Genomic DNA, 25,393 nt, shown 5'->3' on the forward strand with positions numbered 1-25,393 from the left:
AGGTGTAGGAGAACTGGTACAACCCCACGTCACCCTTTACTACAAAGAGAAATTGTGGGTCCAGCAGCAGGGGCTTCATGGAGTCATTTATGAAAGTGTGGCATCCGATGCCTCTCAGTGGGAATGGCACAGCTGCTGGGATGCAGAGGGGATGCACCCCCTGAAACAGGCAGATCCAGCCCTTGGAAGAGTGTGCTGACCCTGCTGCCAGGCTGTCCCTGTAGTGACAGTCCCCATGTTGTCCCCACAGCAGCCTCAAGGCTCAGGGGCCACATGCCAGACCTCTTTATTTTGGCTCCGTTGAAACCAGGCACATCCACACTGCCTGATCCAGTGCTCCTAGCTCCGTGGAGTTGGGGTTATTCTGGCCCTGCTGCTGGAGGCTGGATGGAGAAAAACGCTTCTCCAAGTGGTTTGTGTTGACTTGTCCTTTTTTTTTTTTAAGTTGAAAGGCAACAAAAATCTGGAGGATTAATTCTGGCTCGGCAGGATCCACCATGCTCCCGGTGACTGCATCGCTCCGAGGGGCTGGCCCTGATAAGGAGCTGCAAATCCGAGCTGCCAAGTGCTGCCATCCCGCTGGAGCCTTGGAGGGGGATCAGGGATTTAGAGGGTCTGTGTGATGTCTAACAGGTTTAGAAAATATTGCCTGGGATTATCCACTGGCATTGGTGACCGGAGACCTCTGAGCCGCGGCAGACGCCGGCCCCGGCTGATTGCCGAGAGGAGCTCCTGATGCGGGAAACCTGATCTTCGTGTGCCTCTTTGCATTCGTGTGCGCGTTCCTTCGTGTGCACACGCGTGGATGTGCAGCGGTGACGGCTCTGGGGCGGGCTGTAGATGCGCATGGGGCTAGTAGCCCCCTGACACCGCGGGGGCTGAGCCGTGCCCGGCCCCCCGTGTCTGCCAGCCCCTTGCTGGGTCTGGGGTGCTCCAGCCTTCGCAGTGCTGCAGCCCTGTAACAGGAGCTCCTGACCGCCAGCGTTAATGATATCCACCCAATTAGCCTAGCCTAGCCCGAAGGATTAGCGGATGGAATCATCATCCCAAGGCGTAAGCAGTTAACGCTGTTAATTAGTCATCGCGTGAATCCCAGCCCAACCACAAACCGCAGCGGCCGCGGTAGCCGTGGGCAAGGGGTGATGCCCACCGAGCCGGGCTCCGGGAGACGGGAGCTGTTTACGGAGAATTTGCCGGGCTCGGGGATCCGTTATTTTTACACGTTGCCATAGCTACTGATACCATTATAAAATTAAGCCTGAACCATGTGGAAGAAATGGGTCTGTCAGAAGGAATTATTTTCAGGAGCGCGTTGAGGGTCCGAGCGCTGCCTACCCGCGAGCCGGCGGCGAGGGACAGAGCCCAGCGGGGTGATGGGGTCCCCGCTGGAGACAGCTGCATCTGCCCACGGGCACGTCGCTGGAACGAGGCGCCGGACAGGCTGCGGAGCTCCGGGATCGCCTGGAGCCACCGGCGCCAGCACTACCCCTCCGGGCTGGCAGCATCGCTGGGCACGTCCAGGGCGAACAAAAGCCCGCTGAGAGGGAGCTTTCAGCCCGTGCTGTGCTCCCTCCCGCAGCGCCTGCTTTCCCCCTTCTCCTGCCTTTCTCAAAATTTTTCCCTTTCCCTGCACTTCTCTGCAGAGGGACACTTGTGCCGGGCTCAGGGCACAGCCAGCGCTGGGGCCGCGGCCAAGCACAGCCACGCTTTAAGGTCGCTCGGTGCCGGGAGGAGCAGGGAGCTCCAGAGACCCCACAACATCCTGCCCTCGGGCTGGGAGCTTTCCAGAGGGTTTCCCTACCCTGAGCTCTTCTCCCTGGACAAAACCACCTGGAGCATCCCAGGAGCGTGCACAGCTCACTCCGGGTACACTGTACGTGTGGGTGTTGGGGGGACCAGCACCATCCCAGCGTGACACCAAGAGCTGATCCTGCATGAAGAGCCCCGGGAACCCCAGGGCAGGCAGGACCTCCCTCCTGCCCACCCTGGGACCCTCACTTGGGCACTGGCAGGACTTAGCACTGCAGTTTGATCTGCCCTCCCCGTGCCACCCCAGAGGGTGATTGTTCCTGAGCAATGTCCCGTCCAACATCAAAAGCACAAAGTGAGTCTTTCTTAAGCACTGGATGTTCCTGCTTGTCCCACGGCCCTGGAAACCCCTCTTTAATCACTGCCAGAAGCTTGGCCTCACAGTGTCCCGCAGGGAAGGACCACACGGGCCAAAGGAGTGTTGGACACAAAGGATGCGCATGATGCTTTTCATTTTCACTGCCTGTCCCCTCCCCTTGTGATTGAAGAGATGAGGAATAATCATAGGGCAGCCCCCCATCCAGCCCACACCCCTTCATCTCCAGGGATTTAATGAAAATTATTCCAGGTTGGCCAGAGAGGTTCCCAGTAGCAATAACTGCAGTAGCACAACCTCCTACTAGACACCAGAGAATCCAGAGGGACAAGCAGCATCCTCCAAAAACCTCCAACTCTTCTCAACTTAAAGCCCTGCTCTGCAGCCTGGGGGCCCCAGTTTGCTTCGTGGGCATGGCTGAGTAGTGCCTGGGAGTCCATCTCCTCCCTGAACATCCCGGGTGTCCCGGTGCCATGGGTGGCTGTCCCATACCCTGGCTGTCACTGGGGCTGTGCCTGGGGGCTGGAGACACCTCTGCTGTGCTGGCGAGAGCCCTCACTCCATCAGGAACTCGGGAGGGGATGAGGCTGGCAGTGAGGCTGTGGCACAGAAACAGTTCCTATGACAACCCCAAATCCCAGACCTGTTTATCCCCTTTGGTGAAAATCCACAACAACCGTGAAAACAGGGAATAAGGCTCAATAGTAAGACGTGAAATAAATCAGGACCAGTGTAAAACATGTCACCATTTTACTCTGGCTTCAATCCTTTCCAAGGAAAAGCCTGAGAAACAGGGAGATGTGAAAGGGTGAGCTAACAGGTTTGGAATTGGAGGGAGCAGGTTCCAACTGTGCAGCATCCCAGGACTTCTCCCTCCTGTTCCCTCTTCTGGCAGGAGCCCAGCCCAGGGCAGCCAGCAGGCACAAACAAGACCCATGGGGCATTTTTGGTGGAAAATCAAAATGTCTCAGACCCTCACCCTCAATGGACCCAGCTGCTCCTCCAGCTTCTCTTGCTGCTCCCTGCTGGCATCCTGGCACAGTGTCCCCATGGCATTGCCTGGTCACCTTGGTGTCATAAGGTCCCTGTGGCATCACAGGGTCCCCATGCCATCACTGGATGCCTGTGGCATTGTGGGGACCCTGTGGGGTCCCTGTGGCATCAGATGCTCTCAGACCTGTGGCTGTGTGGTGCTGATGTGCAAAGGGACTGGCCTGTCTCTCCCCAGGGATGGACCTGTGGCCACCACGGTCTCACATTTGCTAGGACAGGGATGGGGGCAGGGATGGGGACAGAGCAGGGACACAAGGGTGTCTCGGACAGAGACAGCCACAAACCAGGCCCTTGGCTGAAGCTGCTGCCCTGTCAGACACTGGAGGGAACCAGCTGGAGTGATGCCTGCTCCCAGAGACACAATATCCCCTGGGCACTCACTCCTGTGACAGACACTGTCGCTGTGGACTGTCTCTGCCTCTCATCGCTGAGCTGGAGCACCCCAGGACAGGGAACAAGGCATTTATCCCTGTCTCTCCCCTTTTCTCCTCACCCAGCTCTGGCTCCAGCACAGCTCCACATTGTCCCAAATGCAGCCAGCCCTCTCCTGTCCCCCAGGACACGAAGGAGACACTTGCATCCCCCGTTCCAGCCAGCCCACACACTAGCTGAGACCACGCTCTTCCTCAGCATTAATTAAATCATTGCTCCCCTCCCCTCGCTGCTGGGACCAGCCCCTTCCATCAGCCACGCTCTCCAGGCTAATTGCTCTCCGTTCTTCCGTGTTTTCTGTTGGAGGCTCATGCTCCCCCTTGGCTGCTGGCACAGCCCATGCCTCCCACTCTGGGTCCCTGCCACAGCACAGAACAGCACACCATGGCACACACCGCAGCACACACCACTGCCCAGCAGGCCCTGCCAGCCCTCTCTCCTTGGCACCTCCAGGACACATTTCCCACCTCCTGGTGTCAGGAGCGGATCAGACGCCAGAGCAGCCTCCAAACATCCCCTGGCTGCCCAGAAACCCATCACAGTGCAGCCCAGCTCAGCTTCCCCAGCCCTTTTCCTTTGCTTTGCCATTCCTGAGGTCCTAGCACCAGGCTCACACATCATGTAGAGGAACAGCCCAGCTAAACCTGGCACAGCACTGCCCCAGGGTGTCCATGCACAGCGACATACTCAAAGCAGCCCAAAACCTGCTCAGAGTCAGACTGTCCTCTCTCCCCTGGGACACCAACCCTCTCCCAGCACCCATCCAGGCACCACCTCTGCTCTGCACTGAAGTCCCTGCCTTCGGCAGGAGGAGCCTAGTGGGTGGCAGTTCCAACCCCAGCACAGCCCTGTGTCCCCCCAGCCATGGCAGCTCCTGGCCTCCCACACACACCCACCGAGCAGGTCACTCAGTGGGATGTGACAACCCGCAGTACCAGGAAAACACCACGGATGAGCAGTGAATCTATGACCCCAGTGTTGCCTGGTGCTGCCCCCCGAGCTGGGCTCTGCCCCCCGAGTTAGGCTCTGCCCCCCGAGCTGGGCTCTGCTCCCCGGCACGCTCCTACCTTGTGTCCGTGCCCAGGCGCTTGTTTGTGCTTTCACTGCCAGCACACCCCGGGCTGGTGGCTTAAAGGATTTTCCTTTAATAACCACCAAATCCCTCCCCTGGGCAGTAAGCTGCAGACCTGGGCCCTTTCCTAGGTGCAGAGCATTTCACCATGCTCTGCTCGCTCCCTGCTTTGCATATGCTCCTATCAAACTGGATTTCCCCCCTCCTGATTCAGCCCAGTGCTTAAAAAGCCCTAAATGCCCTTGAATTTCATTTCCCCAGGTCCTCGAGGTCTTTCCCCAGTTTCAGTCTCACCCACCTATTTTTCATATTCTTGTTCACAGTTTTGATGTGACATCCCCGCCACTTTTGGTGTTGTCCCTGCCCAGAGCAGGCAACCCATGTGCTGCTCAGAGCAGCCACTGCCTCAGCTGGGAAGTTATCCATGGCATGGTCACAGCTCCACTCAGGAAGCAATGCTGAGGGAGGTTTCATCCCAGCACTTCCACCCACAGCCCCCATCGTGGTAGCCAGCCTGAGACCAGGCGCTGCACCCCTGCTCTGGCAAACTCACCACCACCACTGTGCCCACAGGGTGCTGAGTGTCCCCAAGCTGTCCCTGAGAAAGAACTGACCCCAAACTGTTCCACTTCACATCCCCAGAGCAGGGGACTCTTATTCACCTGTGCAAATGAATTTCCGTAGTGGCTTTTCTCCCCTCTGTGACAATTCTGTCCCTGCAAGGATCTCCCTGCCAGCCCCACTCCCCTGGGTCACACTGTCTTGTTTCACTTCTCTTTCCTGGTTTCACAGAAAAAAGTAGATAAGGCTGAAAACTGGTGACCATATCAGCTTTCAAGGTCACAGGCAGTGGTGGCGACAGCAGGTTCCTCTGCCTGGAAAGCCTTTTTCAGCCTCAGTTCCTCCCGCCAGGGAGGCTGCTGGGGCCACACGTGGTGGGAGCTCAGCTGCCACGGCTGGGGAGGTGGGTGGGTGGGTGGGGGGCTGTATATGGTGAGTGGGTGTTGCTGGGGGCTGCAGCATTGCCCAATGTAGAGTGTGATCCCCACTTCCCTGTCATTGCCACCTCTGGCTTCTTGCCACTGGCCCGCTTCCCCTGGAGGTGGGCACTGAGCACATGGGCACAGAGCAGGGAATGTGCAAGGGGCAGATGTGCAGGTGCAGATGTGCAGGAGCAGAAGATGTGCACGAAGCAGATGTGCACAAACCAGCTGGGAATGGAACTGGAGGTGTGGATGGACCAGGGGAAGGGGCAGAAGGGCTGACTAGTACCAACTGCCCTGGCTTTAACAGCACCATGAGCCCCTTCAGGAGGGCAGGGAAAGGTGGGCGAGGGCTGGGCCTCAGCCTGGGCAGCAGCACCGGGGGCAGTTCCTGAGAGCATCCATCTGCCCTGCCAGGAGATGCAGGGTTCATGGGACTGGGCAAGTACCCTGGCTGGGGGAGCAGCCTGGGGCAGGTGGGAAGTAGGAGCTGCTCAGGGAGCTCAGCACCAGCCCAGCAGAACAAGGGGCTGTGGGGAGCACACATCCCCTCAGGACCCTGCAGAACCAGCACTACTATTGCTCTTGCTCTGAGTACAGGAGGACCCCACAGCATGCCTGTTTGCTGGCTTTAATGAGGGTGATGACAAGATAACAGAAATTATGGACCTGTGTGCTGGGAAAGGGCCAGTGGAGCCCATGCTGGTGGACACAGGCATGTGTGAGGTCCTCCTGGTGTCATCAGCATCAAACAGCTTGCACAAGGCAGACGTGCTTGGCCTTATGGTCTGATCCTGTGGCTGAGATGGCTTCCATGTCCTGGGAGAGCTGCTTTGAGCTGGGAGCATGGTGAGCATGGTGGACATGGCTTGCAGAGCTGAGATCGGGGTGTGCCACACAAACAGCTCCACTTCTTCTTTATTGTGCCCTGCAGAAACGTCCCTGCTTCCTCCCTGAGACGGCCTGGCCGCACAGGCAGCAATGCCATGAGTCACTTGGCAGCTACCCTGAGGCTGGCATACTCAGTGGGGGCTGTGCCCGGGCTCCTGCCACGCCGTGGGGCCTGGGGCAGGGGCTGCAGGTCGGCGTAGTGGATGTCGTTCTCCTCCTTGCTGCTCTGCTGCAAAAGCACACTCAAATGGGAAATGCTGCCACAAGGAAAACCTCTCAAAAATAACCCAAAATCACAGAATGTCCTGAGCTGGATGGGACCCACAAGGATCACCAAGACCACCTCCTGGTTCTGCACAGGACAACCCCAAGAACCAGGTTCAAGCCAGGCTGGTGATGCCACAGCTGCAGAGGTTGCCCCGTGCTGTGGTGCAGAATGTGTGGGGACCACATGCAGGCACCTGCTGCCCACCCTATGTCCCCCCTGGCCCCAGAGACTTGCAGAGCTCCTGCAAACCAGGGTGTTGGCGTGGGATGCGCTCCCCCATATTCACAAGTCCCTCTTACCTTGCTGGGCTGGTGGGAACTCTCTGCATCCAGGGCTTCACTGTAGGGGGAAGGATAAGGATGGCCATTTGAACTAAAGGAAGCCAGGTTCCCTCCCCACCCAGCACAGTCCTCAATTCCCCTCCCAAATTTCAGCAGGATGCCCCTGCTGAAGGCAGAGAAGAGGGACAAAGTGCTGAGTGCCTAGGCTGGGTTCTGACAGTGAGGGGCTGCAGGGAGTTCCCTGGTACTGGGTGCTCCCTACCATGAGCTTCCTTGAAATGCAGAGAGAAGCAACAGAACAGTGCACCTGTGAGTAAATGACCTTTTCTGGGGCAAATTACTGCTCCAGACAGGAAAGGAAGCCAGGATAAAGCAGGTGAATAAGAGAGTTTACTCATCTAAGAGTGCAGAAGGAAGAGGTGGTGAGTACAAACCTGGGGGTGGTGGAGATTCCTGCACAGCACGGCAGAGGAATGGATGAGAAGCTGCCCATGGCCCCTGGCCCAGAGGGGCTCGGGCTGCCCACCCTGCCTTGGTGCTTCCTCCTGTACATGCAAAGGGCGATGAAGAGGCCAAGAAGGAGGAGAAGGAAGCAGAGCACTACAGCTGCAGCCACTGTGCCAGGAACCAGGGCTGTCTCTGTGGAGAAAGAGAGGCAGAGGAGAGGGTGGTGGATGTGGGACAGAGCAGGACCTCACTGTGGGCAGGGTGGGGCTGTGGGATGAGGTCCCTGGGAGCAGTATCCTGCTGGGCTGCACTCACCATGCACAGATACCACTGTGCCACTTCCATGCTGAAACACCTCCTCTGCACCACCGAGGATCTTGGTGAACTTCACGCAGTAATAGGTGCCAACATCATCAGGCTGAAAGTCCCTGATGCGGATGGTGAAGTCTGTGTCAGACCCAACCACTGCTCTCATCACACGGGGATTTGGGTCATTCCCTCTCTGGTCATAGATGGTCCTGTTCCCACTGCCCCAGCCCTTCAGCCACCTCACGGCACCAGCGTCAGCACTTCCAGAGATGGTGCACCTCAGGGTGAGTGTTTCCCCCACTGCCACTGACACCTTGTCCTGGGGCTGCTGCAGCTTGAAGTCCGGCTGCACCTGGGCACCCATACCTGGGCACAGAGACAGGAGGGTTCAGGGATGAGCGATGAGGGAGGCTAGGGCTGCCTCACAGGCAGAGCAGCCCCAGTTTCCCCCAGTTTGCAGCTGAGAGATATCCTGGGATGTGGCAGAGACCACATGCAGGCACCAGGAGGGAGGAAGCCTGGTTCAAAATGAACAAGAGGCAAATCTGAAAAAGGAGCAGGCTGCCCAGGGCAGTGGTGGAGCCACCATTCCTGGAGGTATTTAAATGACATGCAGATGTAGCACTTGGGGACATGGTTTAGTGGTGGCCTTGGCAGTGCTGGGTTAATGGTTGGACATGAGGATCTTAGATGGCTTTTGCAACCCAAACGGTTCTGCGATTCTATAATTCGATAAATCTGCACCCTGTTCTGTCATTTGCAGGAGGTGCTGCAGCTGCCTGGAGGCCAGAGAGGTGCAGAGGGAGCCAAGGGGAGCTCCTGGCAGGAAAAAATCCTGAGTCCTTTTAAACATTAACATCCTGGCTCTGTTCCACACCAGCCAGGATCACTAGGGCTCTGCGAGGAGTTGGGGTTCACAGCCAGAAGCTAGCCAGGTGCCAGTGTTCCGGAGAGGAATGTGCAACCCTGTAGCCCAGGGCAGCCCCCCGACCCCTCCTCGTCCCAAAACCCCTCCTGCCCCCTAAAACCCCTCTGGTCCCCAAACCTCTCGTGCCCAAAGCCCCCGATATGTTCGGCAGCGGCTCGGCGGGGTTCCACTCGGCTCTGCCCATTCCCGGTGCTGGGAATGCTCTGCACCCCCGGGGCCGCTTTGGCACCAGAAGGTGGTCGGGCAAGGACCACCCTCCGCCCTGCCCGCTGTTCATCTTTGCCGCCCACTCGCCTTAATGACCGGTGGCACACGAAGCAGGGGAGCTCCGAGAGGCTCCGGGGATCCCGCTTCCGACTCACCCGAGAGCTGCCGCTGGATGGGGCTTCGCTGCCCGGACAGGAGCGGAGCTGCCGCCGCGGCCATCGGTTCTGCCCAAACTTTGAGAAGGAAAAGGGGAAGTAGCAGGAAATGGAGGCGAGCGGGTGGTTAACGCTTTGGTGTCTGCCAGGGGAGGCACAGCCGCCAGGCATCACCCCGCTGGGCATCACCCCCGCTGGGCATCAACCTGCCGGGACCCTGCCGGGCATCACTCCCAGACCGCCCGGCGCCGAGGGGCTGCCCTGGGCTCGGGACGAGGAGCTGCTCTGCATCCTCCCCAGTTCAGTGAGAGGCAGGAGCAGCGACACTTCGGGCAGTGGGGTGCTCAGTGCAGCCCGGGCCCAGTTCTGCACCACCGACCCATGGGAGAGATCATCCCGCAACCCGATCCTGCTGGCAAGGGTGTCACTGGGTGACACCTCGGGGTGCTGAGCCACAGGCTGGCCACCTGTGGGGAAGTGTGCTGGATCAGGGCACCTCTCCCTGGCTGCTCGGTGCCTGTGCCTGTGGCTGTGGCATACATCTGAGGGGAAAGGGGGATGGACATCACCATCATGGACCAGCCTTGTGATGGGTGATGACGTCGATATTGGGAAGCAAATGGGATGTGACTGCATGGGGGAACTGGGTAGTGGTGGCCCCTTTCCTTCCCCTTTGCTGGGTGAGAGTCCAGCACCCTGATACGGTGAGCCCAGACCAGCTGTCAGCCAAGCCCAGTCCAGCAGAGTCCAACGGAGCCAAATCAAGCTGAGCAAAGCCCAGATTTCAGGGTGCAAAGTGTGGGAATGCCTACGGCTCCAGCGATACAGGCACTGCCTCTCTTGTGCCTGATGTTGCTCCTGCTCTGCAGAGCCCCAGGTAAGTAGGACATGCACAGCCTCAGCACTGATCCCATGCATGCTTTCCCACGCTGCTGGCCGGGCAGTCCTTCCCTGTACCCACAGGTATCCGGGGATCTCCTCTCCCTGCCTCACTTCCTGCTAGCTTTTATCCCCAAACAAAGAGTTTGGTTTACTCCGGCAATGTCTTGGGAGCCCAGGGCCCACTCCATCCCACACTCCCCAGCAGCCCTGGGGTACAAGGGACAGGAATATCTCTCTGTGCCCTTTTCCAATCTCAGGGCTGGGGTCTGACAATGCCTCATGCTGTACCCCAGCCCTGTGGCCCCTTTTCAACCCCAAACCCTCCTGTCTCTGTGCCCAGGTGTGGGTGCCCAGGTATGGCAGGACTTCAAGCTGCAGCAGCCCCAGGACAAGGTGTCAGTGACAGCAGGAGAGACGCTCACCCTAAACTGCACCGTCTCTGGAAGTGCTGCAGCTGGTGCCATGAAGTGGCTGAAGGGCTGGGGCAGTGGGAACATGATCATCTATGATCAGAGAGAATACAATCTCAACCCCCGTGTGACGAGAGCAGTGGTTGGGTCTGACACAGACTTCACCATCCGCATTGGGAACGTTCAGCCTGAGGACATGGGCACCTATTACTGCGTGAAGTTCATCAAGGTCCTCGGTGGTGCAGATGAGGTGTTCCGGCATGGAAGTGGCACAGTGGTGTCTGTGCAAGGTGAGTGGGGCTCCCAGAGCAGCTCCTGGTGGGAACCAGCCCAGCCCAGCACAGTGGGCTCTGCTTAGGGTGAGCAGGGATGGGGAAGGAGTTCAGGGGCTGGTCCAGGAGAGGATCCCATGGGCCATGCCTGTGCCCTTGTAGGAGATTCTGCTCCTGGCAGACCCAGGCTGGGCAGGGGCACAGAGCCTGGTCTGACAGCCTCGTGCTTCTCCCCACAGCCAAACCCAGCCCCCCACTCGTGTCTGGGCCAGAGCAGAGAGCAGGGCCACAGCAGTCAGTGCCTTTCACCTGCACAACTGGAGGGTTCTTTCCTGAAGAAATTAGAGTGAAATGGTTCAAGAACAGAGACCCCATGGTGGCTCAGGCACCCAAGGTCACTGAATGGAAGGGGAATTCCTACAACATGTCCAGCACAGTGATGGTGACTCTGCAGAAGGATGACGTTGGCTCGCAGCTCACCTGTGAGGTGTGGCACTCCACTCTGCAATCCCCTCTGCGTGGGATGTACCAGCTCAGCAGAGTGCTGAGAGGTGAGGTCTGAGGGACTCGTGCTGGGGTGTCCTGCTCCTGTGGGGCTGGGGTCCCTGGGGCATCAGAGCTGACAACATCAAGCACCAAGCACTGCCTCCCTTCCCAGTTCCTCCCAGTGCCGAAGTGCGTGCTGAGCCGAGCCCTGTTGACGTGAACAAGACCGTGACCTTCACCTGCCTCGTGAAGGAGTTTTACCCAGCAAATTTGTCTGTTTTCTGGCTGGAGAATGGGACTGAAATAAAGGTGAAGGATGCCTCCCGGGCATCAGTGCTCCCCCGTGGCTTGTTCGAGCTGAGAAGCCAGGTGGAGGTGCAAGCGATGGAGGAGAAGAACGGGTCGATTGTCACCTGTGTGGTGGTACACGATGCCCAGGCCCCTGTCAGCTACTCAGCCAGCCTGTGGATCTCCAACCCGTCCCAGGAGGGACTGAGCAAAGAGGTCCAGGTGGACAAGGGTGTGTCAGAATTGCTGGGATGGGGTACCTGCCAGGGTGGCTGTGTGATGTCACCCCCTGAGGAAGCTCTAAGTCCCAGGAAAAGCTCCCTGCAGGGGGGTTGGGATGCCTGTCCCCGAGCCCTGGTCACTCATGTCCTCTCTCCCACTGCAGGTGCGAACCTTCCCTCCAGCCTTCTCCTCCTGTGGCTTGGTATCCTGCTGGAGAAGGGGCTCCTCGCTGGGCTCCTCTTCTTCCTCTTCAAGCGCATGGAGAAGAAAGCATCAGGGATGTTGCCCTATCCCAGTCCATCTCAGCCCCTGGCTCCTCCATTTGGGTCCCAAGGCTTTGCCACCGCCAGCAGTGCCATGTGAACGTGGAAATAAACGAATCAGAATGCAGAGACTGCCCTTGGCTGTTCCTCGCCACCGGCCCCGGGCACCCAGCCCTGCCCGTGGCCCATAAACCCGCAGTGCTCCGGGGCTTGGCGCTGCCATCCCGGGGACTCAGTCCTGCACACCGGGGCTCGGTGCTGCCCATCCCAGTGCTCGGTGCCCACTGCTGCATACACCGTGCTCAGTGCTGCCCACTGTAGCGCTCGGTGCTGCCCATCCCGGTACCCGGTACCCGGTTTTCGGTGTCCGGGACTCGATACTGCCCATCATGGTAACCGGTACCCGGTGCTCAGTGCTGGCCATCCCGGTGCTCGGTACTCGGTGCCCGATGCCCGGTAACCAGGGCTCAGTGCTGCCCATCCCGGTGCCCGATGCCCGGTATCCGGGGCTCAGTGCTGCCCATCCCGGTGCCCGATGCCCGGTATCCGGGGCTCAGTGCTGCCCATCCCGGTGCCCGATGCCCGGTATCCGGGGCTCAGTGATGCTCATCCCGGTACCCGATACCCGGTGCTCAGTGCTGCCCATCCCAGTGCCCGTTGCTCGGTGCCCGATGCCCGGTAACCGGGGCTCAGTGCTGCCCATCCCGGTGCCCGGTAACCAGGGCTCAGTGCTGCCCATCCCGGTGCCCAGTGCCCGGTGCCCGGTAACCGGGGCTCAGTGCTGCCCATCCCGGTGCCCGATACCCGGTGCCCGATGCCCGGTAACCGGGGCTCAGTGCTGCCCATCCCGGTGCCCAGTGCCCGGTGCCCGGTAACCGGGGCTCAGTGCTGCCCATCCCGGTGCCCGTTGCCCGGTGCCCGATGCCCGGTAACCGGGGCTCAGTGCTGCCCATCCCAGTGCCCGGTGCCCGGTGCTCGGCGCGGCGCAGTGGCACCTTCTGGCCGCCAGGGGTCAGTGTGCGCGGGCCGCCCTTCGTGTTTCCGGCCGGGCGGGTTTAGCGGCGCACGCGGGGGCGGCGCGGGGCGGCCCGGCGGGGTTTGGGCGCTGCACCGCGGCAAGATGGCGGACAGGGAGGAGGCGCTGAGGGAGTTCGTGGCCGTGACCGGCGCCGAGGAGGAGCGAGCGCGGTTCTTCCTCGAGTCCGCCGGCTGGGACCTCCAGGTACCTCCGCCGCTGCCCTCCGCTCTCCCCGGCCCGGCGCGGGGATCGGCGGGGCCGCGGCTCGGGAGGCCGTGGCGCTGGCGGGGGGCAGCTCTGGGCCGGCGGTCGGTGTCCCGCAGGCTCAGGCCTCGCCCCCGTCCTTCGCCGGGCTCGGCCCTTGCGGCGGGGCCGTGGGCTGGCTGGCACCGAGGCCTGTCTTGGTTCTCTCGTTCGTTTTTCTAGCGCGGTGAGGGACTATGGGTCTGGGGTTTGTCGGGGTTGTGTAGGTTTTCCTGGAATACTGGTGAGGTCGTCAGTGCTGTGCTGTTGGCGGTGTCAGCAAACAAACTGAGGGGGAGTGAACCACCATTCTGGCCTGCTCCTGATCCTCCTCAAACGATCTGGCTGTGTTAAACTCCGAGTCTGCTCGTGGATGGCACACAAGCTGCTGTTTCAGAGCAGTAATTTTGGCATAACCCCTGTATAAGTGCTGCAGAAGAAGGGCTGTGACATTCCCTGACAGGGAGGGTGACATCCCTGCAGCAGTGAGTGTCCTGCCATGACACAGCCAAATAGCACAGCCTGCTGAGGCCTTGTCTTTGCCAGGACTTGCAACAGGGCGAATGACATGGAGTGTTTTAGTGTGAGGTGCCTTAAGAGGTCCAGCGTGACAGATGCTTCAGCTGGGTTGTCTGTGTGTGTTTTTCCTGAGGACCTTTGGTGATTTTCCTTTCCAGATTGCACTTGCCAGTTTCTATGAGGATGGGGGTGATGAGGACATCCTGACCCTTCCCCAGCCCACACCCAGCTCCATATCCAGAGGCACTGGAGCCAGGTGAGAAGGGAGCTTCAGCTCCTTGCTGGAAAGCTGACAAAGCACAAACTCTCTAAAGATGTGTGTTAACTTTCAGGAGAAGTAGCTCTGTGTTTAGATTCGCTTCACCTCATCTGGCTCTCTAGAAATTGTGAAAACTTGAGCGTTTGTACATCACAACCATGGGTGTTATTGCACAACTAAGCCAGAGATCAGTTAGGAAAACTTGCCTCATTGCTCAGAAAAAGCTTGATTTGTGTTTTGACATTAAAGACAGTCTGTTGGTGACCTTTCATTTAAGCAGATCATGTCTCTGCAGGGAGAATGTTTTCTCATTTTATGTGACACCTGAGCTGCTCAAGCCAAGCATTTTATGAAAAAAAAAAAAAAGAAATTTACCTTACCAAATTCCTTTGAAGTAAGAGAATGCTGCCCAGTTCTAAAGCACAGTTGCTGCCTGTGTCTTGAAAGAAAAATGCTCTCAGGCCAGGAGTTGGTGAACAGAGCCCACCTTGCAGAAGGAGCCTGTTTCAGTGTGGAATGTTCCAGTTGGGAATATGTCTCAAGGCTGACATCCTTCTTGCTGGATTTTTGCAGTGACCATCGAGTAACGTCATTCAGAGACCTTGTGCATGCACAGGAGGAGGATGATGAGGAGGAGGAAGGACAGCGGTGAGTTTGCAGCTGAAGACTCCAACTCTGGGTGTTTATCCCGTACCTTTTGGGAGAACTTGCTGCTTGTGTACAGTTCTTTTGAATAAACAGGTTTACATGGATATGAAGTTTCTGTAAGGAAACATCTGAGGTTTGACAGGGCAGGTTTGTCAGTGCAAAGCTTGTGCACAAGCATGTGCTCAGCTGTGTAAGCACCAGCTCTCAGCACCGAGAGAAAGCCTGAAGTGGGATTTGGAAGCCCTGGGTTAAGAATAGAAAACAGCCCAGATCCTCATTTGTGTCCGTAGGGATCAGAAATGTGGGAATAATGTAGGAATTGGTTTTACTAGTGCTTGGGGTTTGGGGTTTTATTTTGGTTGGAGTTTTGATTTGGCGTTCTTTTTTTTTTTTTTTAAGTGTTGCTTAAGGGCAAAGTAATGGAGTATGGAGGCAGAAATAAGAATGAAGGGCCCCTTTCCAGGAGGAACATGGAGTACACGGAGTATAAGTAGGACAGTCTCCTACAATGTCAGCTCTAAATAGTTAAATACCCTTAAGGTTGACAGGCAAGGTAAATGGAATGGAACTGATCTATCTGAAGAGGTGGCTCAGCCTGGATGGGTCATGGTCTGCAGGCAGCTGGGAGCTCACTCTGTGTTACAAGCCATCTGGAAGCTAATAAACCCAATCTTCCAGAAGTGCTTAATTGCACTTCACTGACTGTGCATCCATTGCTTCCAGTTGAGATCCATCCTTTGTGTGGCCTGAATGTGTGCCTTCCCTCAGAATTCCAGTTGGATGTTGCTCTGTCAGGTCAGAGATTTGCTGGAAGCCTTGCTCAGCTGGGTAATGGAGCTGTTACCGGTGTTTAAAACTGGGCTTATCCCTCTGGGCTGTTCCTCTTCCCAGGTCTGAGCGTTGTTACCACTTTACTGCTATTGATCCACGGGTAATTCACAGTAATTGATGTAAAAAGAAAGTCTCTGCAGTACAGGAACTGGCATGTGGCTGCAGTGGGAGACACGCTGGTGGTAGGCAGTATTTGTAGATCCAAGGGGTTATCCTGAGCTGCACAAGCACAAAGAAGTGAGCTCTGATCCAACCTGCTGGGTCCTGCAGAGGCAGCGGGCAGGGCTGACCAGCAGCTGGCTGCTTTCTCTTAGGTTTTATGCTGGTGGCTCAGAGAGAAGTGGCCAGCAGATTGTGGGTCCTCCGAGGAAGAAGAGTCCCAATGAGCTGGTGGAGGATCTGTTCAAGGGAGCCAAGGAACACGGCGCAGTAGCAGTCGATCGGACAGCCAAGAGCAGTGGGGAGACGAGCAAGCCAAAGGTGAGGAGGAATGAGTATCTTCCTTTTGTTCCTCGTTTGAGTTAAGGCTCCACCATGCCAGCTGTTTGGTACTGTTAAATCCTGGAATTGTCTCAGCAGCTAAGTTTGGACTACTCTCTTAGTGCAGCTCCATTTTGTGTGTCACAGTGGCAAGAAAAGCCACACTCTTGTGTCACATTTGTTAACTTGCTGAAACTGTCACTGCCTGCAGGGCAGTTGATGTTGCTGATACCATGAAGCCCCTGTTCACCCACAGGGGTGGTGGGGACAGGGAAGCAGCTCTGTTGGGTCTGTGTGGTTCTCTAACCCTGTGCCTGTCTCTCTCTCACAGCCTTTTGCAGGGGGAGGGTATCGCCTCGGGGCTACTCCTGAGGAGGAGTCGGCTTATGTGGCAGGAGAGAGGAGACAGAACTCTTCCCAGGATGTGAGTATCTCTGCTTGAGTTTGTAGCTGTCACCCCAGGGATTTCTGTGCTCCAGCTACTGAGCTTGCCAGCCTCGAGAGTTATAAAGCTTGATAGAAATTCACAAAGACAGAAATATGGTAAATCCTGCTTCCTGTGCGATTTATGAGTAGAAAATAATAGATGATTTGGTCTTGGGTAAGCAGTTTTCTGGTGATCTTTTAATTAAATCTGAGGCTTTCTTAGAAGTGTAGATCGGGAAAAATTATGTGCAAAAGAGCATTGGGAAATTAACTCTTATTTATCCATTATTATATATATCCAAGATATATACATAGATTGGATCTCACAGCATCAGCGCAAGATTCCCTCATGCTTGGTTTGTGACCAAACAATGTCATGGCCATGGTGGGAGCCTGGTTTATAGGCTCCTTGCCCAGCACATTCCTGGCTCTTCAGCCATTTTTATCCAAAATGGGGACCATGGTGCTACCTTCTAGGAATTGACACCTGACGGTTACATACAAAGCCAGAGCTTTGGGTTTTTCCCTTACCCCAGAGAAACCTGGCTGGAATGTTTTCTGCACCTTGAAGCATTGTTTTTTGTTGTCACCAACGTGCTCAGCAGGGCTGATTGTTCTTTTGGGGCTGCTGCAGGTGCACGTTGTACTGAAGCTCTGGAAGAGTGGATTTAGTCTGGATAGTGGAGAGCTGAGGAGCTACCAGGATCCATCCAATGCCCAGTTCCTTGATGACATCCGCAGAGGGTACGTAGTGAGAGAGGAGAAAAGGAACAGCTACTTTCTGAAACACAAGTGTTTGTGGAATCCAGGCTTCTGAATCCATGGCACATTTCACCTGAGCTTTCTTGTAAGAAATTAATTATTCTTACTATGGAACATTTGCTTTGGGTAAACAGGGAGTGGGTTTAGTTTATGTGGGACCTTGAGACTTTGAAGTAAACAAACATGTTCATATTTGGGTTGAGAATTTCTGATGCATTGTGTCACTGCAGGTGAGGGCCAGGGATAAGTAACTTTTAATTTGTGTCTGTCAGCAGGGAGGTGTGCATCTGCCCTGTTAATTAAATAAGAGTTCACTGTGATTCCTGAAATTCCAGAGGTCAAGGGCTTTTTCTCCACACTTTCTTGCCTTGCTGCTTCAGGCAGCTGCCTTAGAACACTCTCTTTGCAGGGAAGTCCCAGCCGAGCTGCGCAGGTTAGCACGGGGCGGACAGGTGAACCTGGATATGGAAGATCACCGTGATGAGGAGTATGTGAAACCTAAAAGTGTCTTCAAAGCTTTTACTGGAGAAGGACAGAAGCTGGGCAGGTGAGGAGATGGTTGCACTGGTTTACTACTATGTGAGAGTCACTTGAGAGCCTTGCTAGGTGGAGCCTTCTGATTCATCCTTCTGAAAGAAAGGCTCTGGGTGCCTGTGGGATGGGAGGTGTTCCTCTAAGGAAACGAGGCTCACTGACGTCTGCTGTGAGGTGGCTCAGCCTCTCCCTGGCAGGAGGCAGATCCCTGGTTTGAAACCTCCATGGTGTGTTGTGTAGGACCAGTGTTCCAAGTTACACTTTCCCCTTTTACCTTGTGGGTGTGAGGACCCATGGTACCAAAGGAGATGGTAGAGGTGAACTTCTAGACAAGTTCCTGCTGACTGGCTGACTCCAAAATTCTCACTTGCAGCTTGTTTGGTGTCTCCTGTGGAGGAGCCCTGGTAGTTGGGCCTGGCAGGCGGTGAGCTTACTGCCTGCTGCAGCCAGGTGAGTTTGGTTTCTAACAGCTCATCGTGTCTCCCTGTTGGCAGCACTGCACCCCAGGTGATGGGTGCCAGCTCGCCAGCCCAGCAGGCAGAGAACGAAGCCAAAGCCAGTTCTGCCATCGTGATCGATGAGTCGGAGCCTGTCACCAACATCCAGATCCGGCTCTCTGACGGTGGCCGCCTGGTCCAGAAGTTTAACCACAGTCACAGGTATGAGTGCAACAGGGAACACAGGGAAGGCCTAAATGGCACTGCAAGACTGGGCACAGGTGGAGCAGGTGTTAAAATCCTGGATAGTCTGCCAAAGGGAGTTCTGTCGATCCTTCTATACAGGTGAAAGGGAATAAAATTGCTGTGGTGTTTTTAAGGCAGTTGCTAACTGTTGGGTAGGATTTGCTTTCCAAATTGGTATAGATTATAACCAGTGATACAACACCTGGTAAGTGTTATCAGCAGAACTTTCCTTGATGTCACCTATAAAAAACTGAATCTCTTGTAAAGGCTTTGGAAACAGGCAGATAATTAGGAACCCGGTTCAGTTATTCTGACTGAATTTAGACTTTTCTATGGGGCTGTTCTCTGCCGAATGGAGCAACAAGGGATGCTCTTAACCACAATTCCATTCTTTTGGACAATCAAAGCTGAATTAGGTAGGCTACTGCTTCATTAGACTGCTCTCTTTAAGTTCTCCTCACCTTCCTGATCCCAGGCTGTTTACACTCGTTCCTCCAGTTTTATAAGAGTCAAGCTCAGGGCAAAATGTTACAAAAAACCTCTGCCTATGATTGAGTTCAGGAAATGGATCCTGTGTCACTGTGTGGCTGCTCACAGGAGCTGGGATCCTCTGGGTTCTGCTGTGTGTGACAAGCTCAGCGAGTGTCCATTTGTAAATTGTTCATTGCAAAGGGTTCGGGGGCTTTCAGTTTCAAATAACCCCCTGACAGCACAGACAGAGAACACTGAGCTGAGTCTGTAGCCCAGAAAGCAGCTGCTGCTATTTCTCTAAATGGGAGCAGAGGAGCAGGTTGAATCACAATAGCCTGGTGTGGCCTGTGGTGAGAGCTGGAATACAAGTGCAGCACTGCAGGGCTGCATGCTCTGGAGAGAGCAGTCTTTTGTCCAAGCTGTGCAGTAACAGTGTCACCTTCTTGTTTGATCCCTTTGGACAGGATCCGTGACATCCGGCTCTTCATAGTAGATGCTCGGCCAGCGATGGCTGCCACCAGTTTCGTCCTCATGACCACCTTCCCCAATAAAGAGCTGACTGATGAGAACCAGACCCTGAAGGAAGCCAACCTGCTCAACGCTGTCATCGTTCAGCGGTTGACATAAAGGACCCCAGCTCTGGCCATACAACCGCGGCGCACAGGTTGTCTCCTGCGCGTGCGCCGGCGCCGTGCCACACAGGCCCACATCTGCTCGTAGCTCTGGGTTCTTAGGTCTTGGTTGGACTTTTTTTCTCTTTAGTTGCATTTCCCATGGGGTTTTTTTGTGATGATGATGATGATGATGATCAGTGGACTTTAAAATAAATAAACGAAACTAATTCGTTTGGAAAGGAGCTGCAGCCTATTGTGCCCCAGATTCTCGCAGGAGAGTTCAGTTACCTCTGTGGATTGAGTTACTGCACTCAGAGAGGGGAGGAAGGCAAGGGGGAAGGGAGCTCCAGGGAGCAGTTTCTGTCAGTGGACTGCTCACCACAATCCTTTTTCGCTTCCCTCCAGGGACTGCTGCAAAGTACTCCCTTTTTTTTCCCACATTAAATATAAACTATCTGAGAATGGGTGATCTGATTGTCAGGATAATGGTTACACTCCTCTGAAAGCATTGTGGGGGAAGTCTTTGTGAAAGAGCTCAGTGTGGGGAAAACTCTGATATGTGTGAGGTGCAAGGTTTAACACTTCCCATGCTTTTCTGGAAAGAAATCCCTGACTTTCCTTCCCTCAGCAGAACTCTTGGGGCATTCATTGCAGTCCCCACCTGCTCTGTCTTCGCTTTCTCCGGCAGGCCAGACTGGCTGCAGGTTTAAGTTGCTGTATTGCATTTCTCTGAGAAAGCCTGCTGCTGACTTCTTTCCAAGAAGGCACAGGGCTGAATCAACTTGAAGTGGCCAGAAGTAAATGGTAAACAGAGTCTGTCTTACTGGAAAGCAAGTTATGTCCTGAGAGGTGAATTACTGAGATGATTGCAGCACCTTGGGTGGAAAAACTCAAGGCTGTTGTACTGTTGATGTATTTCCTTTCCTTTGCTGAGGACTAACATAGCTGAACTGGAGTTCTCCAGCGTTGGTCTATTCTGTTTGTGTTTTGGGCTCAGGTCTCTTATCACTTTCCCTCCTTTGAACAGAATCCAGTGGGTGAATTCCTTATGCCCAGACAGGAGGCACTGGTAGCACTGGTGTAGCTGCCATGGAATATTCTGCCTCAGCACTTTGCACTGCCCTGCAGCTGCTTCTGTCCTTGCTCCTGACTTCTGAGCAGAGCCCAGAGCTGTGCTGAGTTGTGGGCTCCAACCACCAGCTCCCCGGGAGTGGGGTCCCTGAGAAAGGCTGCGCTGCTGCCCTGCCGAGGGCTGGAGCACTCCCTCCTCATCCTGCCTCAGGCACATGGGAGCCCCGCGGCCGCTGTGCCAGTCACTCCTTCCCCTTCAGCACTCAGAAACTTCCAGGTTTTCCCGTTGGTGCGAGCAGAGGGAGTTCGGGAGCAGGTTGGGGAGGGCTGGCAGGTTGGGCAGGTTCAGCGCGAGGAACTTGCTTGGCTGCCTGTAGAACACAAACCAGCGGCAGCAGAGAGCAGCCCTCAGCAAGGGCATTTTTACAGCAGTTTCTCAGCTGAGAGCTCAATTAACTCACACTTTTCATTACTAAAAGGACATAGTGTGCACAACAACCAATTTGTAAGTTATTGTGAAAATTGCCATTAAAAACCCGCAAACAGGAAAACAGTGTTTGACCCTTTCTAATAACAGCTGCCATCTGGTCTTGGATTTTGGATCTTGTTCATGAGGGTGTCTCCTCTTTGGGTTGCTCTGCAAGCAGGCTTCCCATGCTGAACTGTCTTCTGCTAAATGAGGTTCAACCTCTCAGCAGCATTTTTAAAGATTATTTTTTGTGATAGGAGAGCTTGGGGTTCACCTGCCTGTGCATGTTATGACCAGTGAGTAACCTGTGTGACCCAATGCACAGAGAATTGAGAAAGGGAATTTCCCCTGGAGCTAAATAGAGTCACAACTGCCTTGTGGAGTTCTTGTATTCTGATCTTCACACGTGCCGTTTTGGGGACTTGGGACAACATCTTCCAGAGTGCTGTACAGGATGTGCCCCTAGACCCAGAAAGAAAGATTGTCTAACAGAAAGGGTACAAGTTACTTGTCTCCTGCTTCTGCCTTTGTTAGCCAGTGGCATCAGAGCATGGGTGGTGGCCAGCTGGTGTGTGGTCTTTGGATGAACTGACTACATTAGTGCCCCCAAATTCATTGAGTGTTGGCAGCAAGACAGCAACACCTCCAGCTGCTGATCCTGAGGTTTTGCTGTGCAGATTCTGCTCCCTGATGGGAACTACCACATTCAGGTTTGCTGCCCATTCTCTCCTTGCCGATGGGAGGGAAAGGGGATAAACGCAGGGCCTCAAAGATTTTCCTCTGCCAGGAAGAGGGAATTTTCCCTGGAGCCGGAGGGTGGCAGTGCTGCAGAGAAGCCACTCTGCCTCGAAGGCTCCTCTGAGGAGCTCTGCCGACTCCTGCTGTTTGTGGGAGCTGCACTTTGTGCTCCAGTGTCCATGAGCATGCCTGGGACACTGCTGCTGGCTCCTCCTGCCTCAGGGGTTTGGAATGAGACGAGCTTTAACATCCCTTCCAAACCAAACCACTCCTTGATTCCGTGATTCTATTTGATGGTGTGCCCCTACAGTACACAAATCCCTATTTCTGACACTCCTGTATTTTTTGATGGTTGTTAGTGAGTTTATTTGGCTTCCTCTCTAGTAAAATCTCTTGCCTTTGTCATCCCATTTCTGTGTTCTAACAAAATCAAAGGCCAAGATTCAGCTTTTCTGAAACTGATACTTATTCTCACCAAAAAGTCTTTTTTTCTCCTTCTTTGCCTGCAGAAGTGTTTCCCTGCAAAATTTTCCCTTTTTTTTTCATTGATCATTCTCCCACAAGGAGGTTATACATGTGTTCCTGGCCTTTCACACCACAGTGTTAAGGCAGTGCTCCATGTCTCACATGAAAACTCAATTTCTTTTCAATTTCTGGGTAAGATACAGCCCAGTTTCAGGACTGGCCTGTGCTATCCGAAGCTGACAACTTTCACCATATCCAGCTGTTTTCTCCAAATGCTGCATTTTAACAGTTTTCCTCAGTTGGGTAATTGTAGGACTTCCTGGGATTTTTTCCCCTTCATATGCAGTTCGTTGTTTCCTCCTCTTTCCTTTCACATGTCCTTGTTGCTAAGGTTTAGTTCCTGTGTTTTCTGATAGCATTTCACACCATTTCCTGGGAACTTCGCCTCCCCCTCTGTAATGCTGCTTTTGCTGTGGGATGTTTCCTGGTCTATGTTTCTTACGTGTTCAGTGCTCTGTTTACCTCAGGAGGTTCTGCTATCCCACAACCACGTAGTTTTTCAGTGATCCTGGTGTAAGAACACCCATTTCTAGGTGTAGCTGTACCTTCAGCTACCTGTTCAGGTAAAACAATTAACAGCACAAAGCAGCAAGTTTTGATTGCCTTGTTTTGGCCCCAAACTTGAGTAGCTCAGCTGGCAGATAAAGTGAAGCAGCATAAGGGAGAGGGAGGAAGAAATCCCAATGGGCTCAGAAGCACTACAAGAGGATGACTGGAAATTTAGGCCTTTTTTTCTTTTTTCTTGTTGCTTTTTGCTATAATCAGTTATATTTAATTTAGGCTTTGTTCCTCATTGCTGGACAACCCTACATCCTTCCAGTAGGAGAAAGTGACCTTCTGCTTCTTGGACAGGTCTTCAGCTCCCTATGTCTTGACTTGAGGGAGTGATTAAAAGACGTCAGTCTGCTCCTGGGATGTTCCTCTGGAAGTTCAGTCAGAAGGTTTTCTTTTGAAAGCAGCACTGCTTTACAAGTCCTTTTTTTACCAAGAAAAAGGACCTTGAATTGATGTTTCTTCTGATTCTGTAGTTAGATTGGAAAATGTGCTCAGGGGATTGGTGTCACATAAAACAAGATGCTGTGGGGTTCTTCAAAGCCCAGCACCACGAGGGGTGGAGCTGGGATACCTGTGTTAATCCTTGGGCAGGAGCTGCTGTCTGTGCAGGAGTTTGCTGTTCAAGATACCTGTGTGAAGGATTGCTGGATAGTGAAAGCAAGAGAGGGCCAGCCCCTTACTGCTTCTGAATGGCCTTGTTGGTGAGCCAGATGGAGACTGGCACTCTTAAATGAGAGATTTAATTAAGCAATGAAGTTCTCTTACCAGGTTGTGAGTTTCCATTGGTGCTTGTGTGGTGAACCCCCAGCATCCTCCAAGGCAGGGTGTCTGACAGCCACTCCAGGCAGATGGGAGCTGGAGCTTGCATTTCTCAGCTCTGCCTGCTGCCAGGAGTGCTCTCCTGGCATCCCAGCTGCATCCTCATGAAAAGAAACCTGACAGCTCCTCTCACGCTGTGAGACTCAGAGCAGACTTCCCTGAGCTGTGTGTTTCTGCACCTGTCCTGCAGGCACAGGTACATGAACACACACATCACTGCTCTGCCTCGTCTGAGGAGAATCAGCCACGGCACACACACTCACTGAATCCTGCAGAGCTGGGTCTCCTCACCTACATCCTTGTGAATGAGGTACCATTCTGCCCTGCCAGTTTTATGGTGTGCTTTGACTGGTTTCATTTTACCTCAGGAAGGAAAAAAGACTAAAGTTATTTGATGCCTGCTGAGAGTTCAGCTGCAAGTCTCTTCCTCATTCAGGTAAGTGGTGCACATGCTGTGCCACGTGGCATCACCACACATGGCTGGCACGATGGCCCTGGGAGCTGGTGTGTCACTGTGGATCTCCTGGGGACTTCCATGGGTTCCAGAGTGCTGAGTGGGCTCCTCAGGCAGCATTGATGGACAGCTAAGCAAACACACACCATCAAACCAAAAGAGCAGCTCACTGCAGGTGCAGGCCAGGTGATGGAGCTGCCAGAATCCTGCAGGATTCCACAGAAATGGGAGGTGAAACCCTTTCTAGTTACCTGTGAGCAGTTCTTCCAAATGAGTCCCATATTTCCCAATTACACAGGTCTACAGAGAGGAGTATAATTCTAATGATGCCACAGGCCCACATCTCTGGCAGCTGAACAGCTCCAGTGTCAAGCACCTCTCGATTTACTAATTTATCATTTTGTGACTTATTTACTACATTCCTAAATGCTTATCTTGTTTGCTGTTCTGTCTTGTCTGCACTGAGCCTGTCAGTCCCAGAGCTGGGAGTTCCTGAATAGATTCCAGATGTTCTTATTCACTCAGGTACATTTCATGACTCCTCCTTAAGTTAACTCTTTAATGGCTTATGGAGTCTATGGTGGCAACAGCTCCTCTCCTGTGTCATCCACCTTGGTGGCTGTTAAGTCCTGGCTCCTGTTCCACCAAGAGAAGGCAGCTGTGCTGAGGAGAACCCAAGAGCCTCTGGCCATGCCTAGAGCAGTCGAGGAGAGGTAAACCTTTGGAGGACTTGTTGGTGGAACACATCCAAATGCTACCACTTGTTTCATTGCCAAAATAAATCCCCATTTACTGGCTTTAGACTTCTTTTTACTTTACTTTTTTTCCCAAAGGGGCTTCCTTGCCTGAGCAGCCCATCTCTAAGTCACAGTGCCCTGAGAAAACTGTTCAGCCAGCCTGACTTGGGTGGGAGCTGTAGGTATCACACATTCCTGGGCCCTGAGCTGACTGGACAAGTAAGTTCTCATGGTTCTGCAGTGGAGAAGAGGGTTCTGGGGAAGTTTCTTTGCAGTGAGTAACTCTAACATGACCTTGTTTCTTAAGCTGCAGAGCTTTGGTTTCTCTGAGCCTTTTACTGAGTATCTGCAACAGAACATGGGGTGTAGCTGCTGTGTTGCTGAATGCTTTCCCTTTTCTTTCAAAACCTGTTTTTAAGCAACTGATAGCAAAAGAGGCATCATCCTTTCACTCCAGCCTCTTGGTTAGGTTTCAAGCTTTGGCACATGGTGTTACTGGGGAGCTCACTGCTTGCAGCAAGTCACCCAATGTACAGCAGTGATTAACAGTGGGTCTGGTGCTT

At 54.2% G+C, this 25,393-nt stretch overlaps 3 protein-coding genes across 4 annotated transcripts; 2 read left to right on the top strand and 1 right to left on the bottom strand.

Moving 5' to 3' along the window:
* Positions 1–6,283: 6,283 nt before the first annotated feature.
* LOC146428663 (uncharacterized) lies at positions 6,284–9,339 on the bottom strand. Of its 2 annotated transcripts, none has more exons than XM_085079088.1 (5): positions 9,152–9,339; positions 7,868–8,227; positions 7,540–7,744; positions 7,124–7,163; positions 6,284–6,782 (listed from the first exon to the last, which is right to left on the bottom strand). In XM_085079088.1, the coding sequence occupies exons 1-5, from the start codon at positions 9,213–9,215 to the stop codon at positions 6,657–6,659; spliced, it is 795 nt and encodes a 264-aa protein (XP_084935214.1). In that variant the 5' UTR covers positions 9,216–9,339; the 3' UTR covers positions 6,284–6,656. The 2 variants fall into 2 exon arrangements, with proteins under 2 accessions (XP_084935214.1, XP_084935213.1); XM_085079087.1 differs by having other exon boundaries at positions 6,284–6,785; positions 9,152–9,326.
* A 379-nt stretch (positions 9,340–9,718) lies between these two features.
* LOC146428664 (signal-regulatory protein beta-1-like) lies at positions 9,719–12,101 on the top strand. The gene is made up of 5 exons (XM_085079081.1): positions 9,719–10,028; positions 10,374–10,733; positions 10,955–11,266; positions 11,374–11,721; positions 11,875–12,101. Exons 1-5 carry the CDS (start codon positions 9,956–9,958, stop codon positions 12,072–12,074), a joined length of 1,293 nt encoding a protein of 430 aa, XP_084935207.1. The 5' UTR covers positions 9,719–9,955; the 3' UTR covers positions 12,075–12,101.
* Positions 12,102–13,048: 947 nt separating this feature from the next.
* On the top strand, positions 13,049–19,701 carry NSFL1C (NSFL1 cofactor). Its single transcript, XM_085079082.1, has 9 exons — positions 13,049–13,196; positions 13,913–14,010; positions 14,587–14,661; positions 15,807–15,972; positions 16,304–16,396; positions 17,033–17,142; positions 17,570–17,707; positions 18,189–18,353; positions 19,313–19,701. Exons 1-9 carry the CDS (start codon positions 13,095–13,097, stop codon positions 19,473–19,475), a joined length of 1,110 nt encoding a protein of 369 aa, XP_084935208.1. The 5' UTR covers positions 13,049–13,094; the 3' UTR covers positions 19,476–19,701.
* Positions 19,702–25,393: the final 5,692 nt, after the last annotated feature.

The sequence above is a fragment of the Lichenostomus cassidix genome, chromosome 20 (genome assembly GCF_008360975.1).
Source record: "Lichenostomus cassidix isolate B80296 chromosome 20, HeHo_3.0, whole genome shotgun sequence".
NCBI lineage: Eukaryota > Metazoa > Chordata > Aves > Passeriformes > Meliphagidae > Lichenostomus > Lichenostomus cassidix.

Bases quoted from the DNA above. Each gene is read 5' to 3' on its own strand.
- LOC146428664 (XM_085079081.1), top strand. From the start codon at position 9,956: ATGCCTACGGCTCCAGCGATACAGGCACTGCCTCTCTTGTGCCTGATG. The intron at 10,734-10,954 runs GTGAGTGGGGCT...TTCTCCCCACAG, and splicing joins CACAGTGGTGTCTGTGCAAG to CCAAACCCAGCCCCCCACTC. The intron at 11,722-11,874 runs GTGTGTCAGAAT...CTCCCACTGCAG, and splicing joins AGAGGTCCAGGTGGACAAGG to GTGCGAACCTTCCCTCCAGC.
- LOC146428663 (XM_085079087.1), bottom strand. From the start codon at position 9,215: ATGGCCGCGGCGGCAGCTCCGCTCCTGTCCGGGCAGCGAAGCCCCATC. The intron at 8,228-9,151 runs GTGAGTCGGAAG...CTCTGTGCCCAG, and splicing joins CATCCAGCGGCAGCTCTCGG to GTATGGGTGCCCAGGTGCAG. The intron at 6,786-7,123 runs GTAAGAGGGACT...GTGCTTTTGCAG, and splicing joins GTTCCCACCAGCCCAGCAAG to CAGAGCAGCAAGGAGGAGAA.
- NSFL1C (XM_085079082.1), top strand. From the start codon at position 13,095: ATGGCGGACAGGGAGGAGGCGCTGAGGGAGTTCGTGGCCGTGACCGGC. The intron at 13,197-13,912 runs GTACCTCCGCCG...TTTCCTTTCCAG, and splicing joins CCGCCGGCTGGGACCTCCAG to ATTGCACTTGCCAGTTTCTA. The intron at 14,662-15,806 runs GTGAGTTTGCAG...GCTTTCTCTTAG, and splicing joins GAGGAGGAGGAAGGACAGCG to GTTTTATGCTGGTGGCTCAG.